This window comes from Polyodon spathula, chromosome 9, assembly GCF_017654505.1.
Source record: "Polyodon spathula isolate WHYD16114869_AA chromosome 9, ASM1765450v1, whole genome shotgun sequence".
NCBI classification, from domain to species: domain Eukaryota; kingdom Metazoa; phylum Chordata; class Actinopteri; order Acipenseriformes; family Polyodontidae; genus Polyodon; species Polyodon spathula.
Window position 1 is genome coordinate 34,918,021 of NC_054542.1, and position 19,958 is coordinate 34,937,978.

The 19,958-nt window shown below is 37.2% G+C and overlaps 2 protein-coding genes across 4 annotated transcripts in view; both read right to left on the minus strand.

Moving 5' to 3' along the window:
• LOC121320716 (protein dopey-2-like) overlaps positions 1–13,369 on the minus strand; it is a 44,375-nt gene extending 31,006 nt beyond the window's left edge. Inside the window, exons 1-6 of one of the 2 annotated variants that reach the window (XM_041259293.1) lie at positions 13,162–13,369; positions 10,421–10,571; positions 7,219–7,386; positions 3,698–3,879; positions 3,408–3,578; positions 2,167–2,356 (exon numbers count right to left, since the gene is read on the minus strand). In XM_041259293.1, the coding sequence (XP_041115227.1) occupies positions 2,167–2,356; positions 3,408–3,578; positions 3,698–3,879; positions 7,219–7,365 (690 nt within the window). In that variant the 5' untranslated portion in view covers positions 7,366–7,386; positions 10,421–10,571; positions 13,162–13,369. The remainder of the gene's footprint in view (positions 1–2,166; positions 2,357–3,407; positions 3,579–3,697; positions 3,880–7,218; positions 7,387–10,420; positions 10,572–13,161) is intronic. The other variant, XM_041259291.1, reaches the window with a different exon arrangement.
• Positions 13,370–15,733: 2,364 nt separating this feature from the next.
• LOC121320717 (carbonyl reductase [NADPH] 1-like) lies at positions 15,734–19,131 on the minus strand. 2 transcript variants are annotated; one of them, XM_041259294.1, is made up of 4 exons: positions 18,988–19,131; positions 18,068–18,381; positions 16,753–16,860; positions 15,734–16,422 (listed from the first exon to the last, which is right to left on the minus strand). In XM_041259294.1, the coding sequence occupies exons 2-4, from the start codon at positions 18,351–18,353 to the stop codon at positions 15,986–15,988; spliced, it is 831 nt and encodes a 276-aa protein (XP_041115228.1). In that variant the 5' UTR covers positions 18,354–18,381; positions 18,988–19,131; the 3' UTR covers positions 15,734–15,985. The 2 variants fall into 2 exon arrangements, with proteins under 2 accessions (XP_041115228.1, XP_041115229.1); XM_041259295.1 differs by lacking the exon at positions 18,988–19,131 and adding an exon at positions 18,577–18,697.
• Positions 19,132–19,958: the final 827 nt, after the last annotated feature.

Consider the following 19,958-nt stretch of genomic DNA (forward strand, 5'->3'; position numbering starts at 1 on the left):
CAGAAATGTCTTCATCTAGACAATGTGGATATATTGTGCAAAGTGTTGAATTTAAATCAAAGGAAGTAACGTTAAAACTGTACAATGCATTAGTAAGACCTCATCTTGAATATTTTGTTCAGTTCTGGTCACCTCACTACAAAAAGGATATTGCTGCTCTAGAAAGAGTGCAAAGAAGAGCGACCAGAATTATTCCGGGTTTAAAAGGCATGTCATATGCAGACAGGCTAAAAGAACTGAATCTATTCAGTTTTGAACAAAGAAGACTACGCGGCGACCTAATTCAAGTATTCAAAATTCCAAAAGGTATTGACAATGTTGACACAGGAAACTTATTTGATCTGAAAAAAGAAACAAGGACCAGGGGTCACAAATGTAGATTAGATAAAGGGGCATTCAAAACAGAAAATAGGAGGCACTTTTTTACACAGAGCATTGAGAGGGTCTCCCAGTAATGTTGTTGAAGCTGACACCCTGGGATCCTTCAAGAAGCTGCTTGATGAGATTCTGGGATCAATAAGCTACTAACAACCAAATAAGCAAGCTAGGCCAAATGGCCTCCTCTCGTTTGTAAACTTTCTTATGTTCTTATGCTCTTATATACTTTTTCAACATCAAAATTCCATACTTTTTCCAGATTTCCATTTGTTTTTCCCAGACTTGTGTATTAGTTGGTTTTACTAGTTTTTTGATAGTTATCCACATAGGCGGGCAGCCGCAGAGCATTATAGCTTTTTGTTCCAGAGCAGAAGTTGCTCCTGGTTTTCTAAAAGTATTTGTCAGAATCTGGAGGTGCATATCTAGCAAGAGACAATGCAGGTATGCAAAAGAGAAGATACAATCTAATAAATTAGATACGAAGAGTAAACTGAAAGTTAGCATATTCCCGGGGTGATGCAAGTATAGGTGTGGTGCAAATAATTGTGGCTGTAAAATTTAAATTGCATTGCGGCCAGGCAATTATTTTGCACTGCTGCTTATGTAAGCTTACGAGCAATGCAAATTACTCAACACAGACTGCATCGGTCTATAGTGGCCACACTTGCAGAGGAGTACAGAGAGCAGTAGTGGCTATATGATATTTGTGGACCATGAAAACACAAAGCAAAACAAATAAGTCAAAGGAAGGGCAGCAAAGTCCTCTTGGTGCATGGAAAAAAAAAAAGTTTTCTGAGACAGAGCTCAGGTCACTCAGCATGAAACAGTTGTTTAAAAAGCCTCAGCCAACATCACTTAGGAAATGATATGTATTGGCCTGCCCTTTTCAGCATGACATCCAGAAATGTACTTAGCACTCTGGAAAAGGTGGGTTGTGCTATCCCTCCTGACATTCCAACTGTGGTCTGAAAGGAACCAGAGGCTAATTACTGCAGAGAACACAGCACTTTGACATGTGCAGGGATAGCGGTCCCTAGATTGACACGGTGGTCTAGCTCATCCCTCAGTTCAGCTAAGTTCAGCTTTAGGTCTAGGATGACCTGCGGAGTGAGACGATAACGCTTTAGCACCGCACCCTCCGGCATCACAAACAAAGTGAACCTGGGAATGAATATGCAGGGTCTTCTTCCTCTTGCCCTTTTCCTTTGAATGTGTTCCTGTCTCTCCTCAACAAGAGCCAAGTGTCGTCGCATCAGGAAGTGTATGACGGCAGCCATCATGAAGCCAAAGACAGGTCTCTGCAGGTGTGTGCTTTTATACAGCTCTAGTTAGTTGTTTCTACAATGGTTTGCACCTTGTAAGAAGAGGTGTGAAGTTTTTTTGGATGGTCAGCAATTGCCTAAGTACAAGGCAAAATCCTTACAACACATTATAATGTTTGCGCCCGCTTAGTATCCCACCCAATTCCATGCTCTTTTCTTCAATTCAATGCATTTCAATATAATTGTTATGGATTAATGATGGCAAAGTGACAATCTGATCGCAGGTGCAGAATGCCATTTGAATACCATTCTTTACATTCGCCGCATTTTTAGCAGCCGGTAGAATCAGACATCAGGCTGCTAAACACAATTTATGGCAGCATTTTGCGGGTAACCTCAACGTTAACATTTTCCACAATATTTACCTTTAATATTGATGTTTATTACATGATATGATCATTGGGACAGAAACTCCATCTCACAAGATCCTGTATTCCAATAAAGTCAGGCATGGATGCAAGCTTACCGTCCGTGTGTAGTCAGTTCCCAGCATGAACTTCTGCTTGTTTCCAGGTACACCTTTGTTGATGTGGCTGACAATGAAGAGTGAAGCCGGCAATCGAACTAGGGGGCTGATCAGGACACTCCCCCATAGACTCCCATAGAAAACATCCTGTCCTACCTGCAGAGACAGCTTCTGCAGAAAAGTGTCAGTCCTGAGAGAGAGAGATAGAGAGAGAGAAAAAAAGACAGATGATTATAGTAGCACAGTAATTCACTGTCTATATTTAAAAGTGGGAAAAATGTCTTCAGCTTTTAGGTACCTTTTTGTTTGTTAAATTTTATGATAATGTTATGATGAGTATTTGTGCTCATTAAAGTGCTGAACAGGAGAGTCCAGTCCAATCACAGACAGCACAAGAAGAGACAGTGTAAGTGTCCCCACTTGAGTACATTTCCGAGTGAACATACTATACCTCATCCTGGAAGGATCTTCTTCTAAGCTGGTGAGGAAGCAGTTCAGTCTCAATGACCTCTCTTTCTGAAACTGCCACAACAGTGCCTACTAGTATAAAGTTGTGACCGCCAAACTCATTTCCTCACTTGGTCCCAAAGCCAGGCTTCCACAGATGAATGGCTTGTGAATGAACCTAGCATACAAATTGTACTAGCGAGAATATTAAAATTAAATGATTTAAATAATCTTGTTTAAATAATGAGCGCTTACTGGGTATCAATTTGCACAGGCTTTTATAGCAGATGTTAGCATGTTCAAATAAGTTGGCCAACCTAAACTAAATTGGCATAGATATTGTAGCGGGACTTTAAAAGAGCACCAATTATATGAAACTATTTAGTGTGGTTGCCCTGTAGAACAAACTGGTTATAACCAGCTTCCAACCTTGGCTAGTCGGGACATCAACAGTGGAATCCATCCTGGGTAGTTTTCATTTAAAACCAGAATTACATCATTTTTTGAATTCTCTCAACAACTGTCACAAGCCACTTCCATAAAGGTGCAGGATTCCCACCTTCCACTTGGGGTGGTAATGAAGACTACACCTATAAAAAAGTTATTTATTTAATTTCTCAACTTGGCTGACATTGTATCAAAGGGACACAAGTTAAAAAAAAGGAGATAGTTCTAGAATCCTGTTGTTATTTATTATTATGTTTTTTGTTACAGCAGGATCGCATATTAACCAAGGGACTTCATAGCTAGTTGTTAGACACAAGAACTGAGAAGGGTCTAGGCTGTAAGTGTACCTGTCGTAGATCCCTAAGCCTTCCTCTAGTCCTGGTAACAACCCTGTGAGGAGCGCCTGCAGACTCGGCAGCAGAGATTTCTGCAGAGGGAGGTAGTATCTTTCGTACAAGGTTAGAAGAACTGGCTTCACAGACATGGCTGCATGGCCCAGCAGTGGAAAGAGACCAGCGCTGCAAAAAAAAAAAAAAAATAGTTAATTAAGCAATTATTGTTATTCCACACAATTAATCTACAAACATATTCTCCTTCTTTCATATTGATAAAATAGACCAAAAACACAAAACTACACCTGTAAATGAATAAGTCTTTGGCCAACCATTTTGTCCCAATGATTTTAAATATAATTTCGTAAGTCTCCAGCGCTTTTAAGTGGACTCCACTGGGAAGTGCGGGATGTAGGCACTGAGCCAACCGCTTTCCAATAATCAGACGTTTAGGTAACAAAGAGTATTTCAGGTTACTCTGCAGGGCCTGAAAAGATAAAAAAAAGGCTCAAGTTAACAGAGGTGTCCATAACTAAATCATCCTTACCTATTAATTTTTATGGAAGGCTTTTGTTATGTGTTTACAAAAAAAAAACAAAAAAAACAAAACAAAAAAAAAGCAATATGCAACTACTTGCTGTTACTACTGGTTCAATTAAATTTAAAAAAATTGAGAAGACTGTACTTGGCGTTAACCGCATTGTATAAATGTACTGTAGTTGTACATTTAAATATAAAAATCGACAAATTATATATAATATATTTTATATCTAAAAAGTGAATTTGGAATTAATAACTCTTTCTATAAAACGTTGTATAGCTTTGCAACCCGTGACCGAGAAACCTCGATTATATTCATAATATATATATATATATATATATATATTATATATATTATATATATATATATATATTATATATATATATATATATACTATATCCCTCAATTCAGCTATTAGGTTTAGGACAACCTGCGGAGTGAGATGATAACACTTTATCACAGCATCCTCCGGCATTTTAAACAAAGTGACCCAGGGACTGAATATGCGGGGTCGTCTTCTTCTAGCCCTTCTCCTCCAAACGTGTTCCTGCCTCTCCTCAACATGAGCCCAGTATCGCTGCATCAGGAAGTGTACCGCAGCAGCCATCCTCAAGTCAATGACAGGTCTCTGCAGGTGTATGCTTTTATACAGCTCTTAATTACTAGCTTCTACAATGGTTTGCACCTTGTAAGAGGTTTAAAGTTTTTTGAGGGTGAGCAATTGCCTAAGTGCAAGGCAAAATCCTTACAACACATTATAATGTTTGCACCCGCTTAGTATCCAGATCCCACCCAATTCCATGCTCTTTTCTACATCTGAATGCATTTTAATATAATTTTAAGTGTATTAATGGTGCAGAACACCAAGTGAACACGATTCTTTACATATGCCGCATTTTTAGCGAAGGGTAAAATCAGACTTTACAGCTGCTAAAGGTGATTTACAGCAGCATTATGGGGGTTTTGCACCCGCAAATCACTTACCACATATCCTTACATCACCCCCTGTGTGTTCTCAATCAACACAAACATAACTTCTGTGAAGACTTTTTCAGCAGAGGTTGTAAGTTTAACATTATAAAACAAAGTTTTTCCACTCAAGTTACTACAGCACAGCGAGATACCTGTAAACACATATAAAAATAATCTGAATTGTTCCATCTACTACAAGAACTAGCTTTTGAGTGGAAATAAAAAGCAGACACCTGCTAATAAGTTTGCTGAACTTTGGTCATATATTTCTTCACCATGATAATCAAACAGTATTCCTTACACACACCCAAACAACAAACCTCTTGTCTGTTTACTTTAGAGGTGACCACACAAAAGCATGACCATTTCACTTCCCTCCTGTTCTCCACAATGATTCTCAAAGCTATTTACTCCAAAGCATTATTACTTTAATTATTACTTAAACCCTTTCTGAAAAAATCCTTCTAATGAGGCTTTGGAGTAAAGAGCTTTGATATCTAGTCCTTGTATATGGGTTTTTTTGGGACATTCAAATTGCAGCAAGTGAAGGCGCTTTCACGGTTTAGTCCACCACTGTGGAATGGGTCACTGAAGCTACTGGTCCATTGTTCTAAAAATGACTGTAAACAGGACTGTTACTACTGTATATAATACTGTACAATGCACTGTAAACATAGACCAACAGCAAATTAACAATATAATGAGGAAGTGCAGTTTCTGTGTCTTGTCTGTTAAAATTATATTTATTTTCCTATTTACTTCCAATATATAGCTAAGAAAATTGCAAGGTTTGTTCACCCTGGGAAATAACTCCATGGTCAGAGGTAGAGTTAGGCCATTTTTACTTCATTCCCCCCAAGAAACATAAATCAGTGGAGTCAAACTTATTTTTTTTTTTTTGGTGGGATACTAACGTTTATATACATTTTATTGATTATACAAATAGAGGAAAAACTGAGTTTGTTTGGCTTTGTTTTGTTGTGTTTTTTTTCACAGAGCTGTAACCCAACCCGATCAATGGGCCCAGCTGCCTTATCTGTACTACTTTTCATTCACACAGCAGCCTTTATTTAAAAAATAGTAAAATCTTTACAGTCACCTGCTCTTAGCAGCCTGTAACGCCCCAATGAAGGGGAAAAACCATTTGAATTAAGCCTTAGCTGTACAGTTACTGGTTAATTCAAATTTCACTGAATATAATTCTACACTCACAAAAAAAGGAGGAGGATAACAGGCCGCATTTAAACATTTTACACACAAAAAAACCCACCATGCCCTGTATGTACTCCACTGAAAGCCAAACTGTACAATTACAAAATCTGATCCAAACACAAGCTTTGTTTTGTAAATATAGACATATTCCAAATCTAAAATCTTGAGATTATAAAGGTAAATTCAAGCATAAAAAAATACATGGCAACAGGAGTCAATTTCAAATGTAGCAATATCTGTCACTCAGCACATTGAATTGAAGCAGCATCTAGCAAGCCTTGTCAAAATGCATAGGCTGTGTAAAAGTGACAGAAGCCTTCTCTCAATTTAAGGCAAGGAATGTAACTAAAGATGTCAGCTTGTCCCTTTATTCATAAACTTCTGCCTGTCTTGTAACTCGGTCTGTGGATAATTGTTTACATTGCTTTTTAGATGGCACTCACCCACCAGAACAAAATCACAAGTTACAAGCAATGAAAAAGAAAAGCATATAAAGACTTGGAGGTAATGCCAAACACAAATATAAAGCAATATGTGGATGACAAGTTAGGATGTAGAAAACATATTGTATCGGTAATATCCCTATTCACAAAGCTTGTTATATTAAAATACATTATGATAGGTTAAATAAAGCGTGTGACTAGTAAAACTCCAATGTGTAACATACATACAGATGTCTTCAAAACAGTATACCCCTGTATTAAGTAACCCAGACATAAACTATGCAGTAACAACCCTTTCTGAATATGTTCACACAATACAAACGAGGTCTGACAGTACATCTCAGGATTTTAACCTGTATAAATATATTACAATAAAATGAATACAGATGCTACAAAACTCTGATACCTTCAAAATGGTCCCAATCAAGTTTCATCACAATCGTATAAAAGCTCTCTAGACAAGCGCTCTATATAAAACCCTACAGTGTGAGGTACGTATCCTACACATACAGTACAGGGGCCTCCACTGTATCCCCAATGCTGGGGATATCTCCAGGAGAGGATAAACAGTTAATGGATTTGCAGGAGATGCTCAGACAACAATATGATTAATTGATTATTTAGCTTGAATTAAAACAATTAGGATCATATGCAGTACCTTGTTGAGTTTGCCCAGTGAGGAGATCAAATCCGCCCATTCACTAGAAGACTCAAAGTTCCTCAGTGCCTTTTCAATCACAGACGAGTAAGTCCTGTACCTGAAGTCATTCACCAGCTCCAGTTCTTCTGGGTCCATTTTACTCATTCTAACACAGCATGCTGGGCTCTTGGAGGAAAAGAAACAAGTAAGGTTTGTGAGTGACTTTCTAACCTTCAGCACACCCAGAGAGGTACAATTAGACTGGAGCAGCACAGTACATATATTCATCTCTGATGTTTACTTGACCTAGCATTTGTTAACTTACAAGTATATCACAGTGAATCCTCTGTTGGATTACAGTGTGTAGGATACAGGAAATCAACGTGTTTTTTTTTTTTTTTTCTCTTTCGAAACAATGTGTTCTTCTGAATAAAAGTTACAGTATTTTGCTGACTTCCACATACATGAATAATGTGGTATTTCTAGGACAATATTGTATATTGAGCATACTACTGTAGATCAGGCAGATTTTTATTGTCCTCACAAAGTGGCATAGGGCAGAAAAATGTATTATTATTATTATTACTTAGTGCTGGGAACAACACAGGAATTTAATGTTCGGATATTGGCTCACAATTTAAATATTTGTTCGGATATTTGTTCATTTTTCAAAAAGTAATAAAAGTAATTATATTGCTCTGAACGCAGGTAGACACAGCATAGCAGTAGGGGCAGTGGGCTATGGCCCCTGTGTGTGTACTTTTATTTTAGAACAAGACCATACAATATGTAAAAAGTTAAAATAGAAAAATATCCCAGGAGTAAAGAATAAGTTGTGTAGGACTTACTTTACCCAAGTGAATTAACTACAAAACAAAGGATGCCAAACAGCAGTTCAAGTTAAATGTAGTTTTGTTTATTCACAAAATAAATACTACATAAAGTTCACAACACATTTTATTTTTTTTTTCATTCCTTGTCAGTGCCGTTTTCATTGTAATAACATGAGGTTTACTTGTGTCTTTTTATAGCTGAACAAGCAAACGAAAACTGAAATTTAACTTTAAACACTTCATGTAAACGTGGAAATGTTGTAAAGTGAAGGGGAAAAAAACTCACTGTTTTGGTTCTCATTTATTACATTCCACATCACAAAAAAAAATATATATTATATATATATATAACAGAGCTCTTTTTCATTTGCCATTTGTTTTAACTGTCACACAAATTCTGGTGAGACAGTAAATAAGTGCAAGGTATTTTTGTCATTTATAGCGAATACGAACATCTCATTTTTGTATCCGAATACATGTCAAAAAATATTCGTTCAAATATTCTGATATTTGTCCCAGCACTATTATTATTAAGTTATTTGCACTTCTCAACACTGCAAAATTCCCAGCTGTCTGGGAATTGGCATCTGTGCCCGGGTGGCAGGAATTAACAAATCCAGATACTGGCCTATAATTACTACATGATATTACACTGTGTGTGTTATGTTAATGAACCACAGCTAAGTTTAAAAACTGAGAGTTAGCAAATGCCTATTGTTAAAGTGTACTGCAGTTAGTAATCCTTTTCAGTTACTGATATCTTAAAATTGAAGGGCCATATAAGAACAATAAATATTGTAAGGTCTTCTTTGTTGTTTTCCAGGTTGTTGCAGTGACATTGTGGATGCTACTATAACTAGTTAGTGTAAATTAGATACTGTTTTAGCAGACACATTTCATTAAGTAAACATGTATTTGAATGTTTTTTAAATTAAAAGTAGGAATACAAAACTGACATTTTGATAAATGCCAATTCAAAAACCATCAAAATCTACCAAGGTAGCAAATCTGCAAATTTAATACCAGCCAAAATGTCCAGTTATACGGTACATTAGTTGCTTTAAGAATTTTCACTATCTTATTAGAAACGTACTGTTTGGCACTGATGTGTACATTCTACTGTGCCCCCAGCATTTGAGTAATGCTTTACATTACACTGATCTGCATGTGATTAAATACATAACCTTTACAGTAAAATATGGATTACTTACAACATGTAATGGTAATTAAACCACATATATGCGTGCATGTATGTATACACATTGCATATTTAGTGGTAGACAGGTCCGTTGCTTCAGAAATTGCATTGATTTGCCACGGCGTTGCTTAATGATTATTGATTTGAACCGAGATGTGTTAAACTGTATTACACTATACATCAGTTTTGATATACCTAGGCTGACTGAGAAAAATGTCCGGGTTTGGTCTGTAGACAAGGTGGCAACCCTAAAGTCAAACTACCCTTCCCAGACCTTCTGTACATAAGGCTTCTAGGAAATAAAGCATTTCAAAATGTACTTAATGGAAACACATAGTGATTGTGCAACATAAAAGCTTTTTTTTCTTGGGTCAATATTTGGAAAAAGAATAAGGAAGAGATCTAGCAACTAAACATGTCAAATTTTCATATCCTTTCTTTCACTAAAGCTCACAGAAAGACTAGACTACTGGATACTTTTAGTACTGTAGCTACTGTATAGTGTTAATAGAAAATCAACTGACTCCATCATAACAACATCGAACTCTCACACTGTATGGGGCTAACTGCTTCATCACACACAACAAAACCAATTACATTGGAATCCCAATACTTAGCCAATCCCATTACAGTTGTGGTTTAACTGGATCTGTGACGAACTACTGTAACTACAGTACTGTAAGGCTAACAGGGTTATCCAATCAGACAATTCTTTTTTTAAATTTTTTTTATCTTTTCCTCATGTTAAGTTGTTTTAACAGCTTTTCTTTACTGGAATGTGTCAATTTCAGTACATCTTATCCTGTTAAAAACAACACTTTTTTATTTGTAATAAAAGATCTGTTTAGTATTTAGAATAGCCCAAGTTGTGAAGGCGGTCTCTTATGTTGTCATCATTCTGCACTTAGCTTCAACCAAACTGTGATAATCTATACTGCAAGAGACACCCATCATACTGTACAATACAATTGCACAACACAATACAAAGATTTCATTCCAAAGCAACTCAAACCATTTTTTTCTATCTGCATTCATCAAACAAAGCAGACAGAAAAAAATGGAAGTGAAACTGTAGCCATTTCTGATCCTTAAACTGATTTTTTTTTTTTTTTAAGTCAACAATTAATCCCTGGTAAACGCTTCTGTCCAGCAACATAACCATATGTTAGTGTGACAGGTAGTCATTTACCTTCAAAGTGAATTAATGTTGCTTTCTGCAATCCCATCAACTTGCCACAGATACAGTACCCTCTTCTTAGAAGTCAGAACAAGTCTGTAATGTGTAGAGACAATAACTGCTACAAGCTTGCCTTCATTCTCCTGGAATATGATCAACGAGTCTGCAAACCAAACAAAACGATAAACGTGCCGTATCTTCCCAAAATGCATACAATTATGAACATTTTGTTGCCGAGCACATGCTTTTACATAACAAATGCTTCCTGTCACATTCCCATTCAAGGTGCTATGCAAAATGAAGAAGACATGTTTACCGCACTGCAATTTAGCTAAGGTAATTTCTCTGGTTATCGAGATAAATGCCAATAAAGAGGAGAGTTTTAGGGTATCACATTCCTTTAAATATATTAAAGTTGAGGGTATGTACTGGAATAACTAAATAACACTAATTGTGGTTTTATTGATGGCAAAATAAAATGTTGTCTGCAAAGACCACCCTTATCACAAAACAGATCAATGCTCTGTGAATACTGACAAGCTCGGGTTTACAGTGATGGTTTTTGTGCTGTCATTGCAAGATTTCAATTCATTGTTTGTGGGCAGAATGCAGAGAGCAGGCAGTTTGTTCGGACCAAAAAAACAAAACATCTGCATATAGCTCTAGTGACTCCACAGGAACTGTGTGCTGCATTGTTTTATAATAGAAACTCCTTCTACCAGTTCTCAGTGGCACTGTGGGAAAATTGGAAACGTTCATAGCAAGAACGTTTTCTGCCAAAATGTATCAGCTAAAAACAAAAAAAGTTTAATACACAGTGTTGTTGCCTGGAGGTCCCCATCTGTCGTAAATGGTTTTATCCTAAACTTCCATATTCTCTTGACTTTTTATTTTCCATATTTCTTGTTTTGCAAAGCATTTACAGTTAGTTAGATTTTTCCATAAAATAAACTGTTGTTTGTTACCACTGAACTAGCTAAGGACTGAGTGAAAAAGTTAGTAATACGATGAAGCCTTTCCCCTTCTATTGCAATTCTCCCATTAGTCACCAAAACTAATTTCAATATTGTGAGGGCTGCTGTAAAATTAACTCTAACAGACCATCCTCCACACTGATTGCCATAACAGTATATAGCACGTTTACTGTCAACAACTAAAAAACAAGTCCATCTCACACCAGCCAATGGAAATCTAGTGGTTTCAGAGCTGATTGTAGATATACAAAGCACTGTCACATTTAAGCTAAGTGTGCATTCCCTTTAAACACATTTTAGATGACTTTAATAAACATGGAAAGACTATCTCATGAAAGCAAAAGCGGCTGCCTTTCTTGTCAGCAGCAGCACCACATACTGCAGCAGTTTCTGTCACACCTAAGCTTAATGAGGGAAGGCATATAGAGGGACTATGTGGGTTAAGCGCAAGCAAATTATTTAAAAAATAAATAACAACGTACAGTCACACTTTTCACCGACAGAACACGCTGCATCAGTAATCAGTAATATATTTAAAAGTGTTTTTTTGTTCGAGACAGAGCTATTTTGGTATCTTCAGACAGGTAACCCACATTCCATGTGGCAACATGAATACATTTGAAAACCAACACAGGAAATGTTTTCATTTCAGTGTTCCAGTCTCAGTGTGCGATGTTTACTCAGTTCAGATGTTAGTAAACATATTTATATTTCTTTAATCTTACTGTATACAAATTTGTAAAGGGGCAGACAGTTAGCAATTGCCTACATGATAATGTCTTAAGTGATGAGTATGATAAAAAAAATAAAAATAAAAAAAAGTTATGGTTATACAATTTAATACCGTAGCTACAGAATAAAGCCAGAGAAAAGAGGAATATGTGGGTTGAATGTAACTTTTAATCCCTTAAAAACATGCTGTTTTCAGTGGTTAAGAAAGATCAGCTGCATGCTGTGAGAATAAAAGTGCATGATGTACATGTTTTCAGTTTCTATTAACAATCATGCCATTAAAAAAAAAAGATTGCCACCTGTTCTGTTCACCTAGTGGGTTGGGATCATAGCCCATGCCTAAACAACACCGCACATTCATTACTGGCATTCCTCCACATTTTCATTAACACGATATCAAATAGCAGTCAGCAAGAAATAATTAAGATTTACCAGTTAACCAAACTAGCTCCCCAGGTAGCCTCCGAAAAGCCACTTTTCTCCCTGCTGACTGCTGCTTGTGTCACCTTTTGCTTGTGCTGTCCCAATATTGCGTGTATGTTGTGAAACGGGCAACTGGTGGCAATGACTAGTTATCACACTGCATCCAAGGTAATGGAAAGACTACACTGGTAATTTGCTTAATATAATTTGGTACTTTTTTTATAGGCAAATTGTACAATATATCATTTCTATTGCCTTATGTCAACCCTAGACTGTGGGGCTTTGAAGTGTATTTAAAGCACACTGTCAACTCAAATTACACTTACTATTTTAATACAATAAAATGTACCAGTGTGTCAATACAAATGCATTAAAAAAAAACCCAAAAAACAAACATTTATAAACATTGTAACTCGATCGTTAGATTGTATCATTTAAACCAGTAAAAAATGATAACCCATTTCTCCGGTTAATAATAACAACTCAGACTATTTTCCCTCACTAAAAGCAGAAATAAATTTACAGCTGCCCAATTCAGGCAAACATGGCTGTCACGAGCTTACTGTGGGCTACCAAGTTTATTATTCATTGGATCAAATTACAGAACATAACGAAGTGACTCACCCTCCCGCTTCAAAACACAGCTCTTACAACGTGAATTCTGCACAGCATGACAGGATGGGGTCAATTTCTTTATCTTAGTCAGCAAGCAACAAAACCTAATTCCAGTTTGCACGGTTAGATAACCACAGACTACCCATCCAGCAACGTTAAAGCTGCATCGGCCAGCTGACAGAGAAACAGCACGAATCCTCACCTCAGCTGATGCGGCCAATGCTTCCTGGTGGCATAGCACAATTCCAGAGCGGGGTGTTTTACAGAGAGCGTTTGTGTATTGTAAAAGAAAAGCTAACTATTAAACGTTGAAATGTGAAACTTGTGTATAGGGATGGGTTTCAGTCATTGTATACTACTTTTGTTGTGAGGCCTTTTCTCGCAATTTTAACATGTTTATTTGGCATACCCTAGTCATCTAAAGTTTAGTGGTACATTCCAGGATGCGAGATGTTTACAGTGGAACTCGCTGATGGGAATGTCAGACAAAATCTACTACTGCTAAATAAGTCTTGGCGTTTCGTGTTTAACTTTTCATATATATATATATATATATTATATATATATATCTATAATATATATATATATAATATATATATATATATATTTTCTATACAATATGTTATGAATTCTCCTCCATTAATATTAAGGTTTTCAGTTATCAACCAGTTGTTTCTGTATCCTCTTTTTCTTTTGTCTACTTAGATCCGCAATATAAGTTCATTGTCTATCAGTCTCGTATTTATTAGTTTTGGTTTGTTTATAAAGACTGGTATGGGATACAAACACAATTACTGTTGCCTACTTTGTCTGTGTGATTGATTTGTTGTGTGTTATTCCAAAATTGCAATTAGCGTTTAGTTGGAAAATAGTAACTGGGCTTTGCTTGCAGTGATATTTACGTTTGATCTTTAAAATAATGATTGTGTTTTGAAAATATTAAGAGATAAATCTCTGTAATACAAATAATTATAAATAACATAATATACAATTTTTTAAAAAAAGTACTAGGCGTGCTCTACTTGTATCGAATGTGTCCGGATGTTATGACGTGTTCTGCATCAATGCATTGATATTTATATCTATGGATGCACCCCCCAAGTGAAACAGGAGTTTTGTACGCGAGCGCCCTGAACAAATGTGCCATGATAATATAGTCTAGTTCAGATTGTAGAGTTAATTTATAAAGCCAGATATAAATATTAAGAACCGTACCTGGATCCCCCCCCCCCCCCCCCCCCCCCTGTGTGAAGGCTTGTTATTTCTAGTATTAGTATAATGCACTGTATCTGAGTGATACAAGGATGATTATTATATGAACTTAATGTAGACCTAATGCTGCATTGTAATACAGTACAATGTAACAACTGCTAAATTAATTAATAAATAATGCTGGTAAACAGCAGAACACTTCCACGACAATAAGCACAGGCGCGAAATTATTGCATCGTCATAACAGCGGGACACAGAGCTGGCAGTGTCTGATCTTTCTTTAAAGGTCTTGAAGGCGCTAAATAATTTTTAAGATATTAAATGTTGTGGAGTTTGCATGCTGCAGTGGGGGGTTCTTTTGTTACGGAATATGGTGAAGGGTGGAGGTGAATTCTGTTTACAGTTTCACATTGTATCGCATTTCCTTCTTTTGTAAGAGCTGCAAACTGCAGGGACAGAGGAAATGTCAGCGTCTTACAGAGCTTGCCATAGGATCAGTAAAGGGAGCTCGCACGCTTGGTTGAATAGGTCTTTCCCTCCTGATAAGTTGGTGTATTTATCATTATTTAAGTGTGTACCTGTTTGAGAAGCATTAACAAATTGTGAAGTGTTCGCTCTCCAAATATCTGCTTGAATAAAGACTACCTTTTTTTTTATCACCGACTCTTGGAGAGTGATTTCACGTTTTGTTCCTACAGTCTATTAATTATTTTTGTATTACAGATTATTCAATTTCGAATATTTTGTTGCAAAAAGCAGTATGAAAAACGGGAAAACAAGCGTGATTCAGTTTTTGTATTTCACACTCAGAAATTGGAAAATGAAAAACGGGTCGATTTTTGTTTTTGGCCAGAATGTACACGGACGCACCTTATTAAATTACTTTCATTACCAGTAAGGTGGTAAGAGATGTCTAGTTTTCAGCCTTCTGAATTTTAATGTGAAATGCTAACCACGAGGCTCTCCTTTAACCCCTTAAGATACACAAGGAATTGCGCGGTTCTTCAAACGGGTTCTTCTTAAAATACATTTGAGGAAACTAAAAATTTGGATGACCAGATCCAGCCTGTCAGTAAATTTTACACTGTTTTGTGCATAAGAAAGTTATTATTTTATTTGAGAGACACATGTCCCATGTACCTTAAAGGGTTAACAATTTCATTAGAATCAAAGATAAGGGATTACAACTTTATTGTACATCCATAAAACTGCCTTAACTCTCTTAACTGTTTTACTTTTATTTTTACCCAAATCTAGTTCCTGTAAAACACAATCAAACAGACCTAAGTTCATGGATGCAGGAAACACAACAGTATATCACTATTTTTTTTCTCTGAAGCTGACAAGAACTTCAATTACAAAATCATCATACAGTAATGCACAATTTTATTCATTAATTATTTTGCATTTCCATACAATAACAAGAATATATGCTTTGCCACAACTGTATATTATTATCCAAAATGATTGTAACTTTATACTGTACTATATTTGTGTAAGTCTGTGCTTTCAAATTAAAACTTAATATTTTACTAGACTGGCATCCAGTAGTTAGTTATGTTATGCATTGACTTTAGCTAGACACACAGCTGCTTTTCTTAGGGTGTGCAATTAATTGCAATCACCAATTCTGAACTTTCTTATCAATGACAAACTGCCCATGTGGCTCATCAGCTTCTGGGGGTAAAAGAGCCAGATACACCAGGGTGACGGCCCCTTCATCTGGGGATTTAGTGGCGTTCGGACCAGCCATGTCGGTCCTCGTCCACCCCGGACAGCAGGCGTTCAGCAAGATCCTGTCCTGTGGTCTCTCTTTCTTCATTCTCCTGGCCTGAATCCTGGACAAGACGGTCACCCCAATTTTGGACACTCCGTAACCCCAGTTTGGCCAGCCCTGCTGGACGTGCACCCCGCTCTTTGCGTCTTCGACAAACTTCTCCATAAGTTTGACCAGTTCGTCCTCTGTGATGGTATCGCTGGTGAACTTTGCTTGCAAGTCTGGGCTGCATTTTTTCAGAGCTGTAGCGCTGCATATACTGGAAACATTCACAACTCGCCCTACACAGAAAGAAGGAAAACATGGAAAGGGGTGGGAAATTATTATCATGCATTACATATTTAACCTTTAGTTTCTTAATTTGTCTTCTCACACAATGGTTTGTATTCATTCAAATGTGTTAAACATCTGACTGATTTTCAAAATGACAAGCAAAAGGATTTTAGCGACTTGATATAAAATAAAAGCTAAAAACAAAATAGTAAAATTCAACATTTGCTTTGTTGCAAAACTGATGTTAACATCAGTTAATTCAGTATTAAGGCGTGCATTGAGTCTATACCTACTACATTTTGTTACTACACTGGATCACATACAATAACTGCCCTTACCTTGTGGTTTAATAATAGGAAGGAGTTCATTGCAGATCTCTCTGGTACTAAAGAAGTTTGTTCTTAGTGTCACATCTGCTTGAATTTCAAAGGGTGCTGTATCTTGCACTGTTCAGAAAGAAAGCCTGTTAGCTCTTTGTGTCACTAGAGGAAAAGTATGTTAGTAACATCACCCCCCCCCCCACTATGGGGAAAAAACACTATTTCCATGGTAAGGATCAAGTTTTATTATAATTGTACAGGAAGTTAACTTGTGTTTTTAATTTTCAGTCTATACTAGTCAGAGCTGGTACAGGAGACTAGGTGCTGGTTTAGGAGCTGGTTAAACTGGTCCAAGAAAAACAATACATATATTACAAACATATTTACAGTAAAGTTCTAAAGTTAGTTTTTGGGTACTCCCCAAAATGAATTTAACTGTTTTTTCCAGGACTGTATATACATGTTGGGTGCCTAGTAGTAGGCAAATGAATGTTTATTCCAATTCCCAACTCTTAATGGTCACCAGCTGCTGGAATTTTCAGCAGGAGAAGGCCCAGCATTACCTTATCACCTGGAAACGACATCACATCAGTGGGGGAGGAAGAGGAAGATGGGCCACAGTGCAGGACCTTATTGTGGGCCCCTCTCCCCAAACGTTAACTTCACTCTTATTTATAAACATCAAACATACCAAATCAAGTGTTCAATACTGAACTATATTTAATTGTCAGAATGTTACCATGTATGAAACAGTACGTAATAAGAACGTGTTCTACTCGCCCACTTAATTTTATTCTGAGTACATCTTTACATCCAACGCTACAATATTTTTAAATCATAAACGAAAAGGTTTAAATCACCAATCTATTAGGATTCCCCAATTCACAATTATGCAGACATCTGCAGAAATGGTCTCACACAGGAAACCGTTTTTTATTATTACATTTTTATTATTATTATTTTATTATTATTATTAAATTTGTAAGTCAGAAATACAGGCATGTTCATTTGCTGTAGTTTATTGTGGTGCCCGCAGCAGCACCCTGCAGCTTCCGTCTAAACTGCAGGATGAATCGTGCACACAGAATATAACTGCAAGTCTCTGTGCTCCATAGTACCGCAAAACCTTTCATGAAGACGTGCCTCGTACCGGCCTCCGGGGGGAAAAGTAATTAAGACAATAACGTTTGCTGTTAAAAGGAGGGAGGATACAATCTGAATTACTGGCACCGCACATCGGCAGCTACACTTATACAAATGTGCAACATCTGCAAATATAAATGCGAAGGATATTATCATTGTTAACAAAAATAAAGTATTGTGTTAAATGTACCTTTGAAAGCAATTCCAGCGTTGTTGATGAGCACATCCAGCCCTCCATACTTCTCCTTCATAAAGTCCCTCACCTTCCTAATGCTGTTGATATCGTTGATGTCCAGTTGATAGAACAAGGGGTTTAGCCCTTCAGACTGCAAACTTTGCACTGCTGCCATGCCCCGTTCTGGGTCTCGCGCTGTCAGGTACACGTCCCCGCTGAATTGTTTGCAAAGAGACCGCACCGTTGCAAACCCTATCCCTTTATTAGCTCCTGTTACCAAAGCAACCCTGGGAGTCGACATTTTTCAAATGCAGTGTTGCTAATAAATCCTAGAAGAAAATGTTGCACTTGGTTATTTGGTAATAATATTTTTACCTTGCTGCAAAACCGTGCCTCAACTGTAACAATGCCTGCCATTTTGTTGCATACTGCTGTCATATTTATTTAGCTTTACTTCAAATTAGTCATTCTAATCTAGACAATGTCAAAATAAATACTTGCACACGCTGGAGAATATGTTTTACCTGTATTAGCCAATAGCTATATCTGAAAGAAAACTATAAATCGGCGTTTAAAATATAAAATATATATATACTGCACATATTTTACTGCGTCGATTCGTTGGCTTGTTAATGACTCACTGGTGTTGGCTCACTGAGCAGGCCTACAACAACAGTGAGGAGTGGAGGGTGAAAGGTACATTCTAAATTAAAGGCGCAGTAACTGGAACTTGTATGTAACATATAATTTCATATTTCTTTTCTTCAGTTTATTGTTATAATAACTTACTCTATTAACCGCCAAAGTTACGTCTAAATGTAACACATCAAATTACATAAAGGCATATTGTGTATACAGGCGGTTATAGATGTGCTTGCAATATTTTAACTACAATGTAACTCGCAAGTTTAAAATCGAAATTAAACATTACGCACCAGAACTCCAGCCAAAATAACTTCCACAGGTGCTCTCTGGTAAATCTTCACGGCTGCGAAAACTGCAAGCGGACAATCAGAAGACCGTCTGTGGACACAGTACCAACCAGACGCTCGTTAGCAAAACCAATACTGTAGATAACGCTGAATGCATTCTGGGTAAATAATAAACAGATTCGATTGCAACCCCCCAGGTGCTCGTACGCTTTCAGCAACCACCTTGCAATGGGTGACTTATTCCCCGTTCCTTATTCGCTGTGCAGTTGACAAAGAAGCGTGTCCTTTTTTTATGTGTGTTTTAACTCATTACACATCATGCTCAATTAATATATTGCTACTATTTAAAAAATAACCACGAAAATATTAATAACAAATCTGTATCAGCAGCATAGCGGTACGCTATATTTCCCGCTTGTTTTGCCCCATTTACCCCCTTAGACGCCTTGCTCACTAAATATCGAGGTATCGCTATATAGGTTAACACTCCCTCTTTGCAAAAACACAAAAGATTTTAGTGAGCAAGTCGTACCCCATTAGCAGCAGCACCCCGGAGTGTAACCAATAAAAATGCATAGGAATCACTTTGCACTTATTGATAAACGGGGTCCAAAGTATGATGCTTAAAGTTGGCTTCTTATTCGGCCAGCTTCCTGTTCGCCTTCGAGCTTCTTAATTACATCCCGCAAATGTAACACAAATTGAATAAGTAACTGGGATATTTCAGTGGTTAAATTGTTTTTGGCAACTTATTTCAGCGCCTATTTCTCACACAAGTGGAAGCCCTCTATGTCACCCATATGTATTTATACCGGCCCAAAACAGCGTGCCGGCTGTTTTTCGCAGTGGTATCGGCGCTGGTTCAGTGCGAAAGGTCCAGGGTTCGCGCCCGCCCTTCTCCGCTGTGTGGATTGCTTCGCTCTGTGTGATGCGCCTGCCTGCGGGAACAGAGATCGCGACGTTGGTGTTAGAAG